Here is a 24,693-nt window from a genome sequence, read left to right as displayed (position 1 = left end):
GAAATTCCTTTATCTCTTATCGGAAAAAATGTTTTAGAGATTACAAGCACGTTAGCTTGCAAGCTCACTCCCAAAATAAATTAAACATGTAAACTGAGGTACCACTGTAATGTACTGCGTGTGCGCATGTGTATATGTGTATATATACATACATATATAATGTATTCAAAACAAAGAAAATATTAATTGTAGTATATTTGGGAATAATTCAAAATAAAAGCTTACTATACTGTATATACAATAAGAGCACCTACTATCACTGGTTTTCAAACCTAAGCCTCCCAGGTTAGTACATGGAAGACATGAGATACTTAGATACTTTGTGAATAATGGCAGTTCATGAATAAATTCACACACGAATATATAGTATACACACACACACACACACATATATATATATATATATATATATATATATATATATATATATATATATATATATAGACACACACACACACAATAGAACCTCCCAATAACAGACACTGTTATTACGGACTAAATCCAAGTGACCAGAGTGATGTTCAATTGGCAAAGAACCGTAAGAAGTACATACTATAGTTCTGTGATACTTATATTTATTTGTTGTATATTCATTTATATAAAGGTAATATAACCATTTCTACCTTATTTATTTTTGGAAAAATTTTATACCAATGAAATCAACTTTTTTCTTAAGTAAGCCTTTGATTAAATGTAAACACACTCAACTGATTTACTGTATTCTTAGACAATGAAAATAAACAAAATGAAGTTGTTTCTTTACCATTTTTTCCTTACAAATGACACCCAAAAAGGAAAACTATTGTTTGCTACTTTCATTTCCAAACAATATGAACGAATGCATTTACACATCTAATTGATAAAAAATGGCACTATAAGCTTCTAGTAAACTGTATGCAAACTATGGTAGTCTATATTTGTGCAATATTCATTATAGGATACTTTAAATAAGTTTGAAAATTACAGTCGAGCCCAGCTGAGATTACGTAAACATCGTCAGCTGACTCAAGCTACTGCTTTCATCAAGGCTTTGCATGCATATAACTTCCAGTTTTACTTAAAACATCTTATAATTAATAACACATTTTCATACAGTTTACTAAAAGGCGTTTCTATCATTAGTGATATATGTGTTCCTTCCTTCCGTGTGACCCGCAACGAAACAAAATGGTTTCCTTTTTGGGTGTCCTGTGTAGTGGAAAATATGATATAGAATTGGCTTTATTTAGTTTATTTTAAACTTCTAAGCATACATTAACTACAAATTTGTAATAAGACCTTTATATAACCAAAACCTAGCCTATAGGACTACACAGATGGTGCCATGATTCACCAGTCATCTTACACTACAGATATGAAATAAATTCAAATCTGTCTTCATTTTCACCTTGTCTAATCTAAAGGTAGTCTCATGCATAGATATATAAAATATTTAATTTAATTTACTTATTCATTTACAAATAAAGTATTCCTGATTTGCTTTAATTTTAATACTAGTGAAAGTATTAGTTCCCAGATTACTCGCTAGTTCTCTGGGGCTACATTCATTTTGTTTTGATATGGAACATGCTTGAAATAATCTTTGTTTTTGTTAGTTTAATTTAATATACATTCTTTAATTCTATTACTTCGTCTTCATGGTTTCATTTAGTTAATCACATTCCTTAATTATGTCACCCACGGGTGAAAAACAAGTGTTAATCTCAGCGGTTCACTCTGATGTTAACCCGAAGTTGAGGATATATAGTAGGCCTATAACCTATACAATTTGGTATGATTTTTCTTGATTTTATGCTTCGAAAAACATTGCGCGGATAACGGACTACCAGTGGTAATATACACCCCTACCCCTATTAATCCGCTACACACACACACACACAAACACACACACACACACACACACTCTCTCTCTCTCTATATATATATATATTTGTATATCTCGAATAGTTAGGGTTAGGAACGAAGTAGTGAGGGTGAGACCGGGTGTAATAAATGAGTTAGCTAGAGTGGATATGAATGTTTGGCCATGATGAGAAAATGGAAAATGGCTGTCTGCTAAAGAAGGTGAAGAATGCAAGAGTTGATGGGAGAAGTACAAGAGGAAGGCCAAGGTTTGGGTGGAAGGATGGAATGAAGAAATCTCTGGGTGATACAAGGATAGATGTGAGAGAGGCAAGAGAGCGTGCTAGAAATAGGAATGAATGGCGAGCGATTGTGACGCAGTTCCGGTAGGCCATGCTGCTTCTTCCGGTCACCTTGGATGACAGCGGAGGTAGCAGCAGTAAGTGATTTAGCGTTATGAACTTACATAAGTGGTGGATAACGGGGGAGGGTGGGCTGTGGCACCCTAGCAGTACCAGCCAAACTCGGTTGAGTCCCTTGTCAGGCTAGGAGGAACGTAGAGAGGAAAGGTCCCCTTTTTTTTCATTTGTTTGATGTCGGCTACCCACCCAAAATTGGGGGAGGTGCCTTGGTACAGTATATGTCTATATATACAATAAATATATATATATATATATATATATATATATATATATATATATATATATTCATTTATAAACATACATAGTGTATACTGTACATGAAAAAAGAAGAAAAGGTTATCAAAGAAAAATCAACTTCTTTTGAAATAATTTTTTGTGCTTCATGAAGTTAGAAATGCTGAATATGAAATTATAAAAAATTCTCAATTCCTGTGGCTGTAACTTACAGCCCTATACTAGATAACATTGCTCATGATACTTGTATAATAAAACTAATAAATAAATGGGTAAATCAGGATACTTGTACACAATACTTTGTTAAGTGGATATGCAAATATATCCTTATGACTTTCACTTATTAACAATCTTATTCTACGCATGCAATTGAAAATCCATATAGCCAAGTATAACTGCAATCATTAAACAGTTAGTCCAGGCTGGGGTACTTCAGGTGACTATCTCTATATCATCATCATCACTATCAAGAGATAGTTTAATTAGATATCAGATTACAAACTTGAAATTTGTAGCTCTCATTGGGCTGGCATGAAGGTAGTTCTTATCAATAAAATAACAATTTTACTAAATATTCTGATGTTCCTTGTAAATGTAATAAGTGACTAAGGTAAAAAAATTTCATGTCAAGATTCCCTTAATACTTTGTTTATAAAACTGGACAAATGATCTTGGCTGAAGTTTGGACATTTACTCCGAATAAGTTTTGCTGTCAGTGCTCACCTCTCCTCTCCATAGACGGTTATTCACTTTAATAGTGAAATTTTACATAATATCCTTTGAACCTCAACATATCCAACTGATATTTTTGCCTTAAAAAATAGATGAAAATTGGGCACAGTCCTCAAAGAATGATTAATTTTTCTAGATAATTGTAACTTGTAATGTTACCATTAATAATTGGTTGCTTAATCAGAGATTTCTCAAGTAAATTTTGAAACTTATTATAGAAAAAAGGAGGATGAAATCAACAGAAAGTTCTAAACAATGAAACTGTGAATTATAACACAAAATAGAAGCACAGGCAAAGTAATGCTACATCATATAACGAGATGAAAGGCACACAATAAACAGCGAGATTAAACCCTTAAAGCCATTATAGAAGTTTTCTAGGTCAAGAGAAAAAAGGAGCAAAATTACCAATCATTAATTAAAAACTAAGTTACTCAAGCTTACTTGGGGATTTTCAAGCAAATGGTAAAAATATGAGAAAGGAGACAAAGGGGTCAATGACAGGAAGCTAAAAAAAAAATGTTTTCTATCACATGAACACCTTGATATGACATGGATGAAGCCTCAGACTTTCAAGAGGCTCACCTTTGCTATGGCGCAATAACATACATTCATGACAATATTTTGAGTTTCTAAAAGGCATATAAAACAGTGAGAGGACATATAGTTTTGCCTTTTCATTAATACATTTGAAAACTGCCACACTGCCTAGGCATGTTTAATTTCCAGCCTTATCAATGGAATTATCAAAAAAATTCTGCTGAACATATAAAAAGCAGGGTTTTACCATTACTTTTGACTTAATTTCCTATTTTTTTTATACATTACCCATAGCTTTGCCATTCATTACTGAGATAATGCAGTTTAAGTATCAAAATACACAAGCAGGCATTTTTGCATCCCAATCAAAAGTTACAGAAGAATCAACTGTTCACTGATAAATAAACTGTTCTTGTCTTTTTAGGACTGATTATTTTAGAAAACCATTGTCACAAAGTGTAATTTGTAGATAATGCTTACAAAAAATAAAGTACTAGTGAACTTTAGAAATATGTGTAAATAATGAGCTTTTCACAGTATTTTTAGAATAAAATAGTCCTAAAGGACTAGCTATACCAATAAAAATGCAGATAAATCTGTTATTGACTCCAATGAAATATGGATCCCCACTTGGAAAAATCTGTATCTGGGTTACCCTTTTGGTTTGGGGCCCCTTTTGTAGTGCAGGGTAAACAGTATTCATCTGAAGTATCCATTCAAAACAAGATACATTGCTCCTGCCTGTCACAGTTCATCATTGACCTCTGTACAACTTTGAGTGACAAAATTTAATCTTGGTTGCGTGCAAAGTGCAAACCCTTTAGCTAAGGCCGATGAGAGCTTGCTGGTCATATTTTTCATTATAATAATACACTCCCTCAGGTAAAGTAGAAATCCACTAATAAAATGTTATAAATGCTAAAAGAAATAGGAAAAAACACATGTGAATGGCTACAATTTCATCTGATTAAACATTACCTTTGGGAAGAAAATTCATACATTGTAGCTTGTGCAGTGCATGCACAGTTCATTGTACAAAAGATTCTTAGTAGCGTCTCATCTAATCACAGCTGCATCACCATAAACCTTCTGGTCCCTACCCACTCCTTCCCCAACTTTTCTTGATCTTATTTTCCAGTGATTTAGACACATCAGATAACTATTTAGAGTTTTAAATGTCTTTAAAGTAACAGTGGAAAAGAATTTATAACTGTCTTTCTGTTCAATACATCCATGGCAAATACCTGGCCTTTGGACTATGTCATGGCTTCAAAGAAAAACTGAAGTAACTTAACTTTCAACAAGTATTTTATATGCCCTAGGTGTATAGGATGAATTAAGAGCTTATGCACATCATGTAAGACTCTAAGAATGTAAAGGCCTTGATTCTGAAGCATTTTCTGATTTGAGTCTATTAAAATCTATAATGGATAATACTGAAGCTTTGTATAAGAGAAAAAAATACCTAGTACTACTTCCAACAACAGTGGATGTGATCACTAAATGGACTTGTTTTACACATATCAAGTTAACTAAAATACCGCTGGTAGCACTATAATATGCATTTACCAAAGTTATTCAAAAGCCTTATTTTCAATATGCTATATGCAGTACCCTCCATTTGATTGACAACAGAGGAAAAATGGGGGAAAAAAATTACCTTTGAGAAAAAATCTTTCTTTTTAATGACCAATCAATTAACCACTATCCTTCAATTGATTTCAATAGTTTGGATTGAAAATGGCCTTCCAATATTTCTATTTCTTTTGATCTCTCTCCCATACATATTCAATACCACAAGGTGTTTTAACAAAAATAGCCTTAGGGAGAATTGACTGGCAACTTTCTGTGAACATCCAGTTGTATAAATATACACTACTAACCACTGAAGCATAAGTCTAATGTTAAACCATTAACTAAAAGTCAAATAGGACCACACATCACAAAAATTAAAGGATTCTGCAATTACCGAGTGTTGATAGTAGCAACAGGAACTTTCAAAGTGAATTACAATGGAAAAAAATACTATGTATATTCTATCAGCACTCATTCACTATAAAGCTTTGTAAAAGTACAAAATAAAAAATTGATTCTGTATCACAAATGCACATCAAGAATGCCACACATACACGACTACCTAGGTATTCCTACCTTTATTATATCATGAATTATACTTAAAACATCAAAGGTTACTATCTATCTACATTCTGCACCTTAATTATGATAATCATATCATGTTACAAATAACATAAATGTTTTCTCCCATCAAAAATTGCCTAAATGTAATATGAGAGAGAGAGAGAGAGAGAGAGAGAGAGAGAGAGAGAGAGAGAGAGAGAGAGAGAGAGAGAGAGAGAGAGAGAGAGAGAGAGAGAGAGAGAGAGAGAATTTTTCTTTCCAATACAAAACAGGACCATACATTTCAAGCACCGTTTGGATCTAATCTAGATCATTTAGCATTAACCACAGAGAAAAGTGAATTTCAATGTGAACCACTCAGGCACTAACAATTTGCCCTCACAACAAACTCAATCTCTTGCCACAAGTTCTCAGAAAAGGCTGAAAGCTTGAAGTTTACATGAATTTCAGCCATATACTGCAGATATGGTTCTAAAATATTCCTTACTGACGACAGAATATATCACGCCATTAGTAGTACAGTATTTGGCGTAAATTGGGTTACCAAGCTATCTTCCTAAATTGAATGGATTCTCATGCCAAGACCATTGGACTGATCAATTTTTTGCCATATAAGATGATAATTACTTGTAGAATAGCTTAAATAAACTTCTGAATCTCAACGGACTCAACTGCATGAACAGCCTTCAGCAGATTAATAAAAAAAGTCCAAACTTACAGATCCATGTGACAATTTAGGAACATCCTAGTACAGGAGAAAAGTTCAATACTGTATCTGTCAAACAAAAATAAAAATAAAGAAAACTTGTGATTGTACAATTGACTAGAATTATTTATAAACACATCATTTAAACTCCTATTAATTTTTTGCCTAATACAAATTACCGATACAATAAACACTTTTACAAATGAATGGTTAAAGTGTTGTTAATCCTTAAAATTTTAGCAGACGAATAACATAATTTTCACCACAGTAATCTTTGGCAGAAGTCACACTTATTGTGAGAGCCAGAAATCACTTAGCATCTATTATGGCAAAGCTGATGTCCCTAACAATTCACCTCATTCAGTTGAAACATCCCTTAACTAAACCATACAGTATTGGGTAAAAAACTTCCAACCTCCAACTGCATGCAGTGCCATACTAATGTTCCAGTCTGGAACATTACACATCAATGTAAAGGAATTCAAATGCAATATACAGAATGCATTTTCATACCATTCTTCAGATGCATCAGATACATAACACTGCAAACTACTCTAGACTTATGAAAGTACATATATTTCAAACAAATAGGTCTTCATCCATATATCTTACATTCTTAAAGAAATCTGTTCTTCTCAATATAAGCAGCACCCATCAACCTCCTTACTGTATACAAATATCACATTCTAACCATATTGCACTTTACTCTCCTATTTTGATAACCAAAAGAATAAAAAAAAATTATTAAACTTCGTGTATTTTATAAAAACCTATAAAATTTTACCCCCTAGATCTAGAAGACAGCCACTTTATACTTTTATAAGACTTAAAAGTATCCCACATACTTCACTGCACTTGAAATCTATCAATAGACTTTTGAAAACCTCCCTTCAAAATAACTAATTGCGTAGAGTACATTCCACCTAAATTATAATATTTTTCAATTCATTCAAAATATCATGAATAAACTTCATGTCTACTGAAATCTTACCACAATCATAATTTTTAAGTAATAAAAAAAATTGTGAACTACTCTTTTTTGGCAGAGTCAAGACTTGTTTTACTACAACAAGAACTATTCAAGACCCCACCCCTTAAACTGATTACCTAACTATTATATACTAACCAAGACATAATTGTACTGTTGAGTATAATTATGTAGTAAAAATATAAAACAACAACGTTCTCACCACATATACAAATCTTTTTCTTAAAATATTCCTGTTCCCCTAACTGAATATAAATTGTTACTTTCCTTAACAGACAATGAAGTGTAAAGCTGAATACAACTAATACTATAGGAAATCAATACATAATTACAGAGATCCAAATATAAAATGGCACCTTATTAATCAACAAATACATTTCTACACCTGATGCATTGGTTATACTCATGAATAGCCTAAAGAACAATAATGTTCTGTTATAACTCAGATTAACTAGATCCTTAGTGAAGACAACTGAAACTATTCATGCTACTGGTATTGATGACCTCATTCCATCATATAAACTCAAAATGCATATTTCAATGAAATTATCATGGTCTCAGAAAAGGTTAAGATTATATCCTTTAAATAAAATATTACTTTCGATCTTTCAAGATGGAAATGCAAATTCATAGAAAGCTTCAATTGACTTAACAGACTCTTCTTTAAATAGTGAATTTTCATAGTTTTTGCACATAGTAAAAATACTATTACGATATACATGCCAAACAAAGCAATTAAGATGTGTAACAGATGAATAATGCTTTAATAAGGCATCGAGTTAACATTAAATTTCAATTGACTTCTATCATTTGCCAAAGAAATATTACAAATGGTTGGATCCTTTTACCCCATTCTATATGTTAATCATTATAGGGTGTTTCTGTATTTCTCATAAATGTGTCCTTTATTGCACGACCAACATTCTTTGACGTCACTGGTTCCACATTCTGAAACACACCCTTTATACTACAAGGTTCCTGCAATTGTACACTAACATCTTTTGTTGGTGGGTTTTTGATGTTCATATTTTGAACATGGGTGCTACTACAAGGATTTGCAATGATATGTGGAAACAACTTTCTGTTGTCTGGAAGGTAAGGCATGTCAGAGTGTGTCGTTGGAACTGAATAATACCTACGTCGTGGCTCTAACGGTATCCCATCTGGTCTTTTACGGAAATTGGGATTGTTAGTCTGATTACGCAGGATATACCCCATTGCTTTATAATACTTCTGAAGAGTGGCATGGCTAACTCCATAAAGTCGACCAGCTTTACAAAAACCCATCCTTCCCTCCCGCACCTCATCTATGGCACGTAAGAAACTGTCTGGGGTGCCTTGGCGGATGGTTATGGTAGAACCATTAGCAGCTTGCAGTTTTGGATAAGGTGAATTAGGATACAACAACAGATGCTGCTGCCTGGTAGCAAACAGAGGGGGTACCTGGCCCACAACACCCACGACCCCTGCAGTAAAAAGAATACCCGTCAGTGGCACTCATCAAGTGACTTCCACAGCTGCATCCACCACAAAAAGCTACAAGAATACCTACAACCTTGCAACATGCAAGTTTATACACTTAAACAGTTATCGAGAATGTACCTGATGTACAAGTTCAATAAATAACTTCCATGTTGTAATCCATATATATGGTTAGCACAACAAATCCTGTTAAGTTTCTAATCTAGCAAATGAACTAGTACCTAAGAAGCAAGAAGCAAGCAAGGCAACGTACTATAAATACAATCCCATAATCAAAACAAGCATAAACTGTACAAGTACAATATGCCACTGTGCCACTGACGAGTCACTAACAAGCACAAATAAAAGACTTCCAACAAGCATATAAATCTATAAGAAAGCTATTTCCTATAACTTTAACAGACTCTACTCCACATACATTAAAACACCACAACAAACTTTTAGTTACTTTAAGTACCAACCCTCTTGGACCTTTCCTTAAATACTGTACTGCACATTACTTACACTGACAAAAATGGAGCTGTGAGATCATACTGCCACTAATGTATTCCAGATTCTTCAAATCACAGATTCTGGTAACTATTACCATTAACATAAATGACTAAAAATGTTGACTAAAGTATATAATCTAAGCTTTCATACATACATATCAGTCAAAAATTCAGTGTACATATGTACATAATATGTAAGCCCTACATATGTAGCACCATGTACTAAAGTTTAAATGTGTGCATGGGTGTGTGCATGTGTCAGTATACTGTATATGTACAGATAAAGTAAAATACAGTAGATGTGTTTTATTTCTTATAATGTACACTCTCTTATAATAGTATATGGTGCAGTTACTAATAAAATTCCTATTGTGTGTTGTAGAAATAGCTGACCTCCAAATTTAAACCTAGCAATATTACAATTCTAAATGCAGAGATTAATAATTTCACTAATAACTGAAGTACACTTAGACAGATGTTGTCCAAATATTTTTCATGTTAATGGAATCTAATAGATTCTGAAGTGTTCTTGAAGCTTCATCAGCAGGTATTTCCTCATTTGGATTACTTGGAGGAGGAAGCTGAGGAAGATGAACAGGATGAGGCATTGGAGGGGGAGGTTGATGATGAGAAGCAAAATGTTCTTCACTTGTAGGCTGAAGATGCCCTTCAGTTACAGGAACATCAAGTAATGAGTCACTATTATCAGTAGGTACAATTTCACCGTCGTCATCATCATCTTCGACAACTGTTACTATGGGTATAGCAGGTACATCTTCTTGGGAGAATTCTAAATCTTTAGAAGACCCCGGACAATTGACATTTGGGGTAAAATTCATGTTTGGAGCTGGATTTTCAAAAAATTTCTTTTTACCTCTAAAAGTATTGTGCACTTCGTATCCCAATTTACGATAATATACCCACAATGTTCGACCATTTACACCGTAAGTTTTGCCAGCCTGGGTGAAGCCCATTTTCCCTGCGCGCACAGCATCAATAGCCATAAGCATGTTTGGGGACATCCTGCGAAACTGGGGAGGCCAACCTTTGGGAACATGATAGGAGGGACCTGGTGGATGCATTGGATAGGAGATAAGGGACAACGATGAGGGTATTGACTGAGAAGGCAATAAAGGAGGTGGAGGGGGAGAAGATGCAGGTGTTGGGGGGCCAGGGGGGGTGTAAGGCCCAGCCAGGAGCGACTCCAGCGTGGGGGGTTCTCCAGCGCCCCATCGACACATCGACCCTGCGGGCAAGAAAACAGCAGAGGTCAGCCTCCTGCCCAAACCTTACACCACCCCCTTACTCCCAATGAAATATTCATATCTAAAGAATTTCCTCTAAATGCAAATGATATGATCCTTGTTTACAAGAAATTTCCATATTGTTGTTATACACAAAAACTATTTATGTGAATCTGACCTAATAATAAGAAAATGCATTATAAATTACTGAATGATTGTAACTTCTAAAAATAACACTAGGGTAGAATTAAAACACAATATACCTGCGAAACCTATTTATTATTCACCTGTCAAAGCTATAAACGGATGTATTTTATTGTAAGTGAGCAAACTGTGGAGTATAATGGATGAGTCATTACTTAAGGGTACATACAGGATACATGCAGAAATTGAGCTGAGCCATGGGGGCCCTCCTGTCAGTTGTGAGCAGTTATAAAGTTGGGAAATACTTTTCCCATATATGTGAGCAAAAGGCTAATCAGTGAGCATATGAGCAACGAATGGTGATGTAAAACACCACTCCATTATTTGTGAGAGGGTTCAGTGAGTCCTAATTTCTTTGAATATCGCCAGAGCGTCGTCACTGAAACGGCATATAGTTTGGCAGCAGAGGAAAAACTTTCCCTTCTGGCTGCTACGGCCTGCAAAGCTTGTATCATCTGAGGAGACACTTCTTTCCCTAATACAGCAACTAACGACATCTGGTCTATTGGAAGAGTAACAGGAGGACGGGGACTAACATTGCCTCCAACCCCTCCACCTCCACCATCTACCATCTTCCCAGACGTCGTTCCTAACATTCGTCCACATGAACCTATACCACCTCTACCACCCCCACTGGCTGCTGCCATTGAGCGCATTGAGGGAAGGTGGGCCAGAGACGGGTGAAGTGGTGGTGGGCGAAGGGCTGGAGACCGATGGTGATGATGGTGTCGCGTCAGAGCTGGTAACACGGATGCCCACCAGGGACTGAGCTGCTGCAGGGACCAGTCAGCAGGGCCTGTGATGAAGAGCTGTCCATTATAAATTCTCAATACATTCCCGTTTAACCTCATCATCATCATCATCTTGTCATTCAGCAGAAGTGTGTGCCAAGTAGTAGTAGTACAGTAGTAGTAGTAGTAGTAGTAGTTGTTGTTAGCTTTAAAAGCAGCATTTACGTGCCTTAAAGCTGATGGTGCCAAGTGCCCTGAAGGTGGCAGCAGCAGCAGCAGCAGCGCAGTAGCAGCAGCAGCAGCAGGTAGCAGCAACAGCCCAGCAGCAACAGCAGCAGCATTGTCAGTCAGCCCATGCCCAGATCAGCATGCCCGATGTAAGCCGTAACAAGTCATACTGCTGCTTAATAGGAATAATCAGACTGTGCCTGCCTCATGTAGCCTTGTGAAGCCCTTTGGTGAGGTTAGCCAAGCCTGGTGGTGAGGTGAGTGACCCACATGCCAGTTTAATGCCCACCATTAGTGCCCAGGCGTTGGACCCACCCAACAGCTTTAGCAGTCACCAGCAGCATTCGACCAGCAGTAACAGCAGCACCACAAGCAGCAATAGGACAGCAGGTGCTCCCACTGCCCAGTAGTGCCTGTACCCTGTGGTCCACCATCCAAGCATGCCAGCAGCAGCCTCATGGGTGGTGGTTGGTGGTTGGTGGTGGTGGTGGTAGTGATGGTGGTAGTGATGGTGGATTGGTTGGTTGACTGGGTGGGTGGGTGCAGGAAATTTTGGTTGGTTGATTGAAAAAGTTGAGTGGCAGTGAATTTTTTTTTCTCATTCCCTTGCAAAATGTCAAGGGTTTGGATTGATCCCAAAACACCAGTGACGTATGAGTTTCGACCAATCCCTTCCCAATTTCAAGTCAGCGTGTAATGACGAAATAGTCACATGTGCCCCCTTTGGCTTTAGGCCTCAGGTGGGTTTGAATATGAAGGTGGTGCATAAGTTACAAAAGAACAGAAGCAACAAGACCAAAGTTAATGCCGAGTAGAAGCAGAGACCACACACGACGGGCTCCAGACACCACAAAGCAGACAAGTCAGCCCAGAGATCATTCCCATCACATATCATGGACAAATGTGCTTCCACTAACAAACTTTGATGGTTTTTATATACTGTATTAGAAAATAAAAAAAAAGTTTGATGTTGCATTAAAATGTCTTTCTGTTTATAACACGAACCATCAAAATAACGACGGGAGGCACAAATGGATGATACACATTGATATATGCAAATATTATTTTAAGAATTAAAGTATAATTAATTCCCCTTTAGCAAGCACTGTACAACTGCTACCCAAATTTGTTTATAAATCAAAATTAATAGCCAACAGCATTCTCACTTTAGGTTTCAGTACGTACACACAAAAAGAAAAAAGTAGGTATTAAAAGAATGTTCTGTGGAACATGTAATTGATGATCAGAGGTTTATATAAAAAAAACAGCATATAGAAATATCCGATAACAAAACACACAGCAATTATCATAACAATACTGATGTAAATATCCAAATACTTTATAGTACAAAAGAATATGTCATAATCTCATATAGTAATTGGGGTGGTCTTTTTCCTGGCATTGAAATGAAACAGTCCTAAACATAAAAGAAAATTTTCAGGAACAAAAAGTAAACAAGCTTTTTTCTTTTGATTCTGCCCGATAAACATTTGTATACCGAACATTTCCAACCAGGATGATTAAGATGGAAACCACATTCCAATAGTGAAATCATATAGCAAAATTTTCACTACTAAAAGAACCCATGAATGGATAAAGAAAGTAAAGATTGCAGCCAGCTTTTAAACACACAATGAATACTGTGCTGCACTGTATACAGTATATCTGAAGGAAATACATTAAAAATATGAAAAAATTCAATCAGAATTACCTTGAGAGTGAGAAGACGATAACGTGGCATCAGAACTGGTCCCTGCAGCATTGCCAGAATCTTCTCCGCTATCTTGACTTGCTCCCTGCAACATCAACATTGCATTTGCTACCCTATTCTGCAAGAGGAACTAAATGCCATAAAACTATTCTAGACTATTATTTTTCAAGTCAGATATATTTCTAACAAAAAACTACTGTACTATATGTTCTACACTGGATGTAAGAAGAATAATGTTTAAAAGAAAGTACTTTTACACTAATTACACCATCAATAAAACTAATGAACCATTACTAGTACCATTAAGTGATCAAAATCTCAACATAAATATACATTATACTATATAAGAATTTGCCTTTCTTCAAACACAATCTATCTTTTTTCCTACAACCCATGTTCTTTTGGCGATAAATCTTTTACTTTGTCCATGATTAAGCCAAAAAGTCTTTTTCCTTTCTCTCCCCACTCAAAGTGTATCTCCTTAACTTAAGTTTGGGTTAGATATGGACATCATTTTATCTGCCTCATCAGCCTTCATAAGAAAGAAACACTACACTATATATTGGTGTCCATCATAGATATAGAGAAAAGGATGGATTAGTAAACTTATTTAATGGGCAACACTAAAATTATGCCCACATTGACAGCAAATAGATATTTTGTAGAAGTGGATGAAGGAAGGCTACAAAGTAAAACAAAATATGAAATGAGATCTACATAAACCTGCTCAACAAAATGGCAGCTGCATCAAGTCTAAACTTTGGAAGCTCCTCAGATTCAATTATTGCATAATGATTTGGGAGATAATTATATAGCCTAGTTACAACTGAAATAATACTTCTGGATTGCTGTGAAGTACAGTATTGAGCCTCACAAAAAAATGCAAGTAAGTTATAATGAACTACATACCAAGTACTACATGGTGGGTGGTATAGTCTATGAAGATATAAGTGTAGAAGATGGTTAGAACTAAGGAAATTCTTATAGGGCATGTATGGAGATCATTGAACAAAGTGACAGAGATTAATCTCCAAATCAGGGATAAAAAATATAATATACTTCCAGTTAACAAGATACTGAAGAAATTAACTACTGTAATAAATGTAGACTAGAGTAACAAGTTTAACATCAGAAAAGATAAATTACTTTACCATACTATAATTATTCATTAATTTGGGCACAATAGCAATTTTGTATGAAAATGCACAGGGCATGTGAGAGTGGAGAGGACTCATTTCATGTCAACCCACAGAAGGGTAAACAGGTATAAAAAATAAGCTGCTACAGCTGAGAATGACAATTAACCAGGTCAGAGTTTTAATACAGATTGGCCTATACAGGTATATAAAAGTAATATCCACTTATATACATCATATGTGACATACGGTATAAATTGAGTACTGAATGAGGCTAAAAAGTAACATGAACCAACGGAGTGCAAGATCTTTTGCCGTTAATTAAGGGCACTCATAAGCAAACTACATACATCAAAGAAAGAACATTGCACACAAGACTTGTTAAGGAAAGGCAACTAAGATTATAGGGACATATCAATAGGAATTATTGATGCTATTTAGTTTGTCTTTTTAAGATTACAGGTATATATTAATAAGAATTATTGATGTTATTTAGTTTGTCTTTTAAATCTTCATCAAACATCTTGGAGCAAAATTTGAATTGCTTTCATTTGTCAGATGCATTCACACAAGACCTAAGGAATTTCGAGATACAGTAATGCAGGACTTTTCAATTTTGTGATTTTTCACTCAGTCATACAAATCAGCATTATACTTTTGGCAAATTCTAACTGAATATTCATGTCTATTAAATTAATTCATAATCTGTCTGAATTTGTAAAATATTAGTCCCTACATGGAATTCTATAAAGTATGTAGAAATAATTTTGAAGAGTTTATGTGTGTAAAGCTGGATAATGCCAAGCAACTCTGTAATTCATTGAGATGGTATTAGATTACCGGAAGTTCCTTTTGAGAAACGATCTTTATCTTTACTTTAGTTTCTCTTAGAATATTCACAAAATTTCTTCCTCCCTAAATTGTTTTCCTTAGTTTAAATGAAGTCATCCACAAAAGTTTCCCCTTTCACATCCTTTGCCTTAGCATGTTCAAGTAGTTGTAAAGCATTCCTCATTCCAGTACAGGACCCCTTACAAAATACCTTTCCAGGTATTGTTCAACATGTTTACAAGTTATTAAAACCATAATTCAGCCTCATAATAAACAAGCAAAGACTGTAATCTTTATAATCTTGCAATATGCATGTCACCATAAAAATTCACCATAGTATGTGAAGAAATAATCCTCTTAATTGAATCAATATTTAATGGCAAAAATAGAACTGATTTTTCTGCCACACATAATCTCTCTCATGATGGATGAGCTGCTGCTCAATCTACTGGTAGGATGTCCCTAACATTGTCTAAAGTAATACATAATTTTCATATCTGTCTAAGGAGTACTAGAATGAAATAGTTATAGAACCTGTAGCAGGCATTTTATTGGGTGTACCAGTAAAAAACTGACTGGTAAGTTTTGAATTATTTCTTCAATGTTGAAGGTTTCTGTGTCCCCTCAATAGACAAAGGCTCAAGAGTATGTAAGCCTTACACACTTGTACAGTCATAACTGATAAAAAGTCCTTTATGCCTTTCCTCAGTGTTACATGTCTCATGCCTCTAAGCCTCAGGAGGAGCCCTTCAAGTTTAAGTTGCACTATAAACTTTATTTAACAATTAGCAATCATCTTCACAATTGACACCCGATATAAACTTTAATTTATGATGAGCCACTTTATTCCAATAAAGAGGCAGACTGATTCCAAAATAACTCTATAGCAGCTTTGTTGGGACTGGACTACTCTCCAAATCAACTGACTTATACAAAGACAATCAAACCATCCAAGACATAAGTCATAATACTTGATGCTAAGGTGTTTTGTCATGCATTTAGCAGTCACCTCTTAGTCTAACCTACAGCCCAGGATATTACAAGCATGTTGGCAATGCAATTTAAAAATGGCAAAATTTAAATACCCACTCATGGAAGATTTATGCCCTTTAGAGGCCCTCTTTAAGCCATTGGTGTCTTCTAATTCCCATTTATGGTCCAAAACTTTAAAAACTATCGGCTTCATTCTAAAATCTATACAAGGAGAGCATGTATCACCCTTTCAATCTGTTTCTCTTAGTAGCTTCATTTTCTCAGGGATGCTTGGAAATTTGGATTTTACTTGAATTTAAGAGGCCTAGCAAGTCTTAGAATTGTAGTACAGGAATCTTTAGCCATATAGCAGTTCACCTATCACTCGCTCAGTAAATCGCAGATTTATAAATATACAGTATTAGATGCAAATCATAAGCTTCATGTTTTTCATATTTTAATTAAAATTTGTGATAAATAAACATTTTGGGGCTTAAAATTAAGAAAGTAAACTATAGCAATACCACACACATATACTCATTTCACACTTGCAATCTTGCATACTGTGAGAGCACCAAATTTTCATTCATAAATAATGATTTTATCACATATCTCTTCCATCGCACGAGTTATTTGTTTGAGACCAAATTATAATAAACTAGAGTAGTTTTTTACTTCACCTCTTCATCCCAACTTCTATTTCAATGCATTAACCCTTTTACCCCCAAAGGACATACTGGTACGTTTCACAAAACTCATCCCTTTACCCCCATGGACGTACCAGTACGTCCTTGCAAAAAACTGCTATTAAATTTTTTTTTTTTGCATATTTTGATAATTTTTTGAGAAACTTCAGGCATTTTCCAAGAGAATGAGACCTACCTGACCTCTCTATGACAAAAATTAAGGCTGTTAGAGCAATTTAAAAAAAAATATAATGCAAAATGTGCTTGGAAAAAAATATCCCCTGGGGGTTAAGGGTTGGAAATTTCCAAATAGCCTGGGGGTAAAAGGTTAAAAAAGCAAGAGAGAACGAATGATAAAAATAGCATTACCAAACAAAAAATAGCTGACTTGTTGTGAGTAGCTCAATTCAGATATCAACAGCTGTTTGCTTGCATTTCAACTTTCATATGATAGTAAACAATTACCGTAGTTGATACAAATAAGGTTAAGTAAAATATAACTGTTATGCTATAACATTACTACATAAAGAATTGAAAAAACAAGTCTCTAACTTTTCCAGCAATCAATCATCATAAGATAGACTAAAATTATCGTGCGTTAATGGTAATTTTCACTAATTTCCTTAAATCCAGTAAAAATCTTTAGTCATGGCTTAAAGAATAACTGAATAAAAACTTCTGTCTCATATTTACAACTTAGAGGATATTGCAATCCCACCCTGACCCAGGGATATTTCCTTTCACAATGATATATAGTTTTACATATTCAATAAAAAAATATCCAGTACATGTATATAGTAAAAGAAAAAATCACAGGAAATTACTGAGTAAAAATTGCTGGATATAGAATACATCTTAAGGAATCAAAAGGTTTAAATTAGAAATATATTGGGCCATATTTAAAGTTAGTCTATAATAACAAAATACCTTCTATGCATGTACTGATATCTTAAAGAGGATGAAAGATTCTGAAATGTCCTAACAGTACCCTAACCTGCACAAATATAACTACAACACACTACGGTATATCAAACCTACAGCCATAAATGAATATCAATATAAAAGCTATGACATAACTGTTGCCAGCTACAGAATCACATTTCTCGAAGGGATCTGTATCAACGTATGTTTGCTTAAGGCATACAAATAAAAACAATCATGAGCCATCAGCCAAATCAACAATACAAAATTTTCCATTGTTTGTGATATCGAAATAAATAATTCTTGGATAACATATTCCAAGAATGATTTTTATCATTGCCAAACTTAGGAATTCTATTCTATAATTACTGACCTTAAGAGAACCCTATCATACTCTGGCTCACTCATATTTCTTTCATCTATAAAAGCACTGTAATATAATTCATATAAAAAAAAAAAATAAAAAAAATAGCAAAAAGTATATAGTACCTATAAGCACCTGAAACTATAGTACTTTAAAGGATATCTCAAAATATTATTACACCTGTTACTAACAATGAAGTAAGAATATTTATAAAGTAAATATTTTCTTATTTCATGGAATTATCAGTGCCACTTAAATAATTGGTACAATAAATTTACCCGCTACCTTCCTTACTAGATTTCATGAAAAAGAATTGAAAATAAATCCTAACAAACCTCAAATTAATTGGATTGATTACTGTACTGTACTACCATATCATACATACATACATATACCAAGGAACTTCCCCCAATTTTGGGAGGTAGCTGACATCAAACAAACGAAACAAAAAAAGGGGACCTCTCCTCTCTACGTTCCTCCCAGTCTGACAAGGGACTCAACTGAGTTTGGCTGGTACTGCTAGGGTGCCACAGCCCACCCTTCCCCGTTATCCACAACAAATGAAGCTTCATAATGCTGAATTCCCTACTGCTGCTACCTCCACGGTCATCTAAGGCACCGGAGGAAGCAGCAGGGCCTACCGGAACTGCGTCAATCATTCTCCATTCATTCCTATTTCTAGCACGCTCTCTTGCCTCTCTCACATCTATCCTCCTATCACCCAGAGCTTTCTTCACTCCATCCATCCATCCACCCAAACCTTGGCCTCCCTCTTGTACTTCTCCCAAACCACCTCAACACATTCATATGCACTCTAGCTGCTAACTCATTTCTTACACCCGTTCTCACCCTCACTAATTCGTTCATAACCCTATCTACTCGAGATACACCAGCCATAATCCTTAGACACTCCATCTCAAACACATTCAATTTCTGTCTCTCCATCACTTTCATTCCCCACAATTCCGATCCATATATCACAGTTGGTACAATCACTTTCTCATACAGAACTCTCTTTATATTCATGCCCAACCCTCTATTATTTACTACTCCCTTAACTGCCCCCAACACTTTGCATCATTCATTCACTCTCTGACGTACATCTGCTTCCACTCCACCATATCTACCTCTTTCACATGAGCAGCTAGTGTGTGATTAACACTAGACAATTTCTAGGGTACCCAGGACCCTCAAAAGTTAAAATAGACAAAAGCTAGATATAGAAGTTGCAATTTATTTGACCTAACTGACAATTTTAACATGAAACCTGATCAATTTTAAAATGCATTTTCCAAGTCTATCATATTTGAACTGTGGCAAAAAATCCGCAAGTTTTCAGTAATAATGTTTTTTCTTAAATTCAAATGAAGATTGTTCTTTGTGAGGATTTGAATACTAAAATATATCTAATTGGATTTGTCCACTAAATACATTATCATGCAATAAAAATTCTATGAATTATTTATGAATAAACTCAATCCAGCATACAACAGAAAAGTGGCAGCAACCACAGGCCATCAATAGTGGAAAAACTAGGAACATATGAACAGCCTGACTGAATCTACAAGAGATGCCAGCAATTGTGGTAATATTTGTATCGTGTGAATCCGGCTTTATGCATTTCAACATTTATATCTTACTATCATTTGGTTTGTGTGTACAGAGTACAGTACCTACTTATCAACTACATATTCAGTGCATAGAGATACTACCTTACATATCTTCATTGGTACTAAACAATCCGCTGTGTACCATAGATTTAAACTTCAATACATGATCTTTTACTTTTAATAAGTCCCACTGGCCTCTTCCCATCTAGCTATTCAAATTACTATACTGTACTTACACCTTTTTTCTACATTCATCTGTTATATTACAACAAATCCTTCAGGGAACTTCAAAAATCCAGAAATATTATTTACTGTCTCATTTAAATAAAGTAAAGTACAGTAATATAGTTCTTTTAAAAAATTCAAGGTTAATTAGCTTCCTCGCTCCAGCTAACACTGTTTTTATTCATATTAGCATTAAAAGTGGGCCATTATGATGGATGAGGAAAAATCTATACATTAACATGTACAACTTCTTCACGTACTTATGTTGATGGAATTCAATGCTTTAATAAAATGAATACTTCTAATTCCTTTTTCTTACCCTAAACTAAATATATATACCCCTATCTGAATTTAATCTTTTTTTTTCTAAATAACATACCAGACCACAAAATTTCAAGTGTTCCACAATTAGAATATTCTACTGACAAAGCAAAAATTTCACACATCTTCAGCTAAAAGAATCATGAAAAAAAGTATTAATAATAAAGACAAAAAAAAGTGTGTAATAATCTAGATGCTTACCACATTAGACTCTTGTTCTGTATCCCCTGAATGTGATTTATCGTTTTCACGGTCTTCTATGGGTTCATTTTTGACATCCAAGACACAATTTGTATCGTCTTTTTCCTGTTCATCTGCAAATAAAATTGAAAAAAAAAAAAAAAAAATTAAATTTACTATATCACGGCTAAAAGCCAAAGTCTAATGATAATTTTTTTTTACTTCTATGAACCACTCCTGATGTTCATATTGCTTCTCCTGAAGCTCTGTTTACTTGATGTTTACCAAAAAAAAAAAAAAAAAAAAAAAAAAAAAAAAAAAAAAAAAAATTTCTTTCCTTTCAAGATACATGACCTAAGTTTCTCATTCTTTGGTTTTCTCATCGCATTGGTTTATGACTTCTATGTAGAGACTAACTTGAAGACCACTACAACTGCAATTCTTAATTGCATGGGTGTAACTTGCAATGATGTCGGGAAAGGTAATACAAAAAGAGATAACACATAAGACTATGTTTTAGTTTTTAATTAACAAATTGAAAATAGTTAAGAGTGTATGCGTAACTAACCACATATGTTAGCTGTATCAGAAGAAATGGTGCTTACATACTTCATCTTATAACAAACACACCAAAGATGAATTCAAGTATTTAATTCCAACAATTAATTGTTAAAAGAAATCATTTTTTTTTTATTATAGTGTAGTTTAGTATTAATGCATTTATGATATTTGTACCAGTGATTTCCTGCTTCATTTTCTACAGCAATAACCCCTACAAACTGACAAAAACTAGTACCCAAATCATGATGTTAAGTACAGTACCTGAGTCTTATCATTTCCACCCTTAAGGTAAACACAAATCTCTTATCAGATAATAGCCAAGTGAGTATGTTAATGTAAAGTTTAACTTACTGTTACAATGTCAGTCCAGTAACTGAGGTACAGCTTTCAATTTGCCTTTGCAGTGTCAAATTTAAACTTTACCTTGTCCCAATTTTTGCCTTAATAAAGAATTAGCCCTTTGAGCAAACTTAATCTAAGGAAATTACTTGATTGCCTAACAAAACCAAGCTAGACAGTGTGATTTTAATGTTTAATTTTACCCCTATTGAACACAAAAATTTCCTGAAAAAATATCAGTGATTAAATTTCAGATAACATAGTTTTGTGTTAATTCCAAAGATTTAAACCTCACTTAAAATCAAGAGATATACTTGAGGCAGTAAGTGAATCTTGAGTGTATACTGGAGTCAAGGAAAGAAGTTGAATTTTGAGCTTCTTACGGCTGACAAATATTCAATGATAAATATACTGTGACTGATAAACAAGTGGAATGTTTACAAACATGAAAATGATTAGCGTCACAACAAAGAACACAGGATTGGAACTGAACAGAAATTTTTTTTTTCAGTACAAAACCACTGACTTTCGGGGAACTTTATCCCTTACCCCGATTATAATTTACTCATCTTCAAGCAATAAAATCTATTTGGTTCTGTGAAAATGTAAGCAGCCAAAACTGGTTAGCATGTAAAACTTAAGTTACGTTGACATACACTAACCCTCCAAAAAGTCTAACATCTATCTTACAAATGTATTATAGTTAACAAGGCTCATTCTTACCATTGAAATTATTAATAATTTCAATGGTAATAACTACTATGTATGGTAAATATAACTGTGGATTTGGGTAACCGTCATTAACGATCTGAATGTGCCACTCCTCCTGGAACTCACCTGGTTGATTTGTCATCTCTAAGTGGAGGACACATGCTCGTAGAACAGTAGGAGGAGAAAAAGAGAAGAGATGTGGAGAAACACACATTCTATAATACACGGCAAGGAATTGGGTTTAGAAATGATCTGCAAAAGATTACTTGTTGGGCGGCGATGATTAGGGCTAAAGTGGTGTCCAGTGTCTTGCGGGTAACCACCCGAAGGTAATAGTGAAGGTAGATTGTCTCTTCCACACCCGTGCCCACAACAACTCCCTACAGATCCATTCTTCTTGAAGGCTAAGGTCACTCCCACGCCATGTATCTTGTCAGCTATTAATACTTTTGCATGCTCACCTGATGGTTTCTCATAACCAAAATGAGATGGTATTTAGACTAATTTTCTTCTTTTACGGGCCCATACCTACAAACAAGCTTTGCACAGCTGGTTGGCAGTGGGCTGTTTTGTTTTAGGTACAGGTATATCTAAATGGTCCTGACGAGACACAGGAGTTCCTATGGGAAACCAAACAAAACTGAGGGAGAAGATTCAGAGTAAAATCAAACATCCCTCACTATAGGGTCTTGTGTTTTGGCCACAAATTCCTGAACAAACTTAAAAGTCATATCCTTCCTTCCACTCTACAGAGTGTGAGATCAGGTAGGAGATCCCATGGAGCTCACCAACTCTTAGCCGATACTGTACCAACACTAGGATAAAACAACCTCGAGGGTTAGGTTCTTGTCAGATGCTTCCCGCAAAGCATTACAGAAACAAAAGTACCTTCCTGACGTCCCATTTCGGGAGTCGTACCTGCCTGGAATTACAAGACTGTTCAAAACTCCTCATGATCATAGAGATATCTCTGGAGGCTCTCAAGTTGAGACCCTTCAGTCAGAAGACCTTGCCATGGGCTGCCAGATAATCCCTAATCACTGGCACTGACAATCTTTAGTTCCTCCAAAGAAACACCAGGATGCCTGCAATGTCAAACATGGACCACGCACAGAAGACTGCCCACTTGGGTTGACAGACTGCTTTGGAGGATTTCCGTACATAGTCTGACATCTCTCTTGCGGTTCGTCTTGAAAATCTCTTCTTTCCAAGGAGGAACTGGATAGTCTCCATCCATGAAAAGAGAGGGATGGGAGTAGATTGTGATACCCCTCCATAACAAGAGAGGGATGGAAGTAGATTATGATACCCCTCCATAACAAGAGAGGGATGGGAGTAGATTGTGATAACTTTTCATTAGGTGAGATTGGCATAGTAGATCTGGACTCTGTGATAATTCTTGAGGGTCGCCCCTGAGAAGAACAACTAAGTCTGGGTACCATTCTATGTGACACCACCAAGGTTAACCGTAGGTTGGGAGGATGGCTAAGACTGTTGAGCATCCATATGATCAGGAAGAAGGGGGGGAAGTATGCACATCTATCATGTCCTAGGGGTGCTGAGGAATGCCATCAGGTCAGGAACTGGTGAGCAGTAGATCGACAGCTTGTGGCTTAGGCCAATCGTGAACAGGTCTAAGGTCGGGGAAACCCACGAAGTCAAACGAGTCCTCATCACTTGAGGATGATGGGACTAATGATCAAACTACTTGGCCTCTGCAGCTGAGTTTTTATTCTATGATATTCCACTTCCCTGTCAAAACTTTCTTCGTTCTCTATTGCCCACGAGTGAGCCTCCGTCACCAAGGCGCACAAGGATTGGGATGCTCGGGTCGTGGGAAGTGGCAATCCGGTTAATGCCACGACTAGAATTAAAATGGAGTCAAACCCAGCTACTCCACCACACAGGAAGCGTGTTTTTTCTACCAGAGGGATAAGAGGAACCTAAAGTATTCCTACTTAAAAGGACGAGGGTTTGTATTCGTATCAAAACAAATTTCAGTACGAGGACCTTGCAATTGTAGCCTTGGACATTTTTGTTATCTATGGTTCTCCCTGATGCTTGCTACAACCTTGGAAGAGGCTGCATTAGATCTCTAGTAGTGGCAAGCATGAGGGAACCTTAGTTAGGAGCTCCTATGGT

General features: G+C 35.4%; 1 protein-coding gene across 4 annotated transcripts in view; it reads right to left on the bottom strand.

The window, feature by feature from the left end:
• The window catches only part of LOC137655994 (protein jim lovell-like), an 84,672-nt gene that overhangs the window by 41,070 nt on the left and 18,909 nt on the right, over positions 1 to 24,693 (bottom strand). For 3 of the 4 annotated variants that reach the window (XM_068390193.1, XM_068390196.1, XM_068390190.1), the window contains exons 6-7: positions 20,962 to 21,074; positions 13,695 to 13,812 (exon numbers count right to left, since the gene is read on the bottom strand). In XM_068390193.1, coding sequence (XP_068246294.1) covers positions 13,695 to 13,812; positions 20,962 to 21,074 — 231 coding nt within the window. The remainder of the gene's footprint in view (positions 1 to 13,694; positions 13,813 to 20,961; positions 21,075 to 24,693) is intronic. The other variant, XM_068390199.1, reaches the window with a different exon arrangement.

This window comes from Palaemon carinicauda, chromosome 1 (genome assembly GCF_036898095.1).
Source record: "Palaemon carinicauda isolate YSFRI2023 chromosome 1, ASM3689809v2, whole genome shotgun sequence".
Classification (NCBI taxonomy): domain Eukaryota; kingdom Metazoa; phylum Arthropoda; class Malacostraca; order Decapoda; family Palaemonidae; genus Palaemon; species Palaemon carinicauda.
The sequence above is the reverse complement of the archived record's forward strand: the minus strand, read 5'-3'. Positions and strand labels throughout refer to the sequence as shown.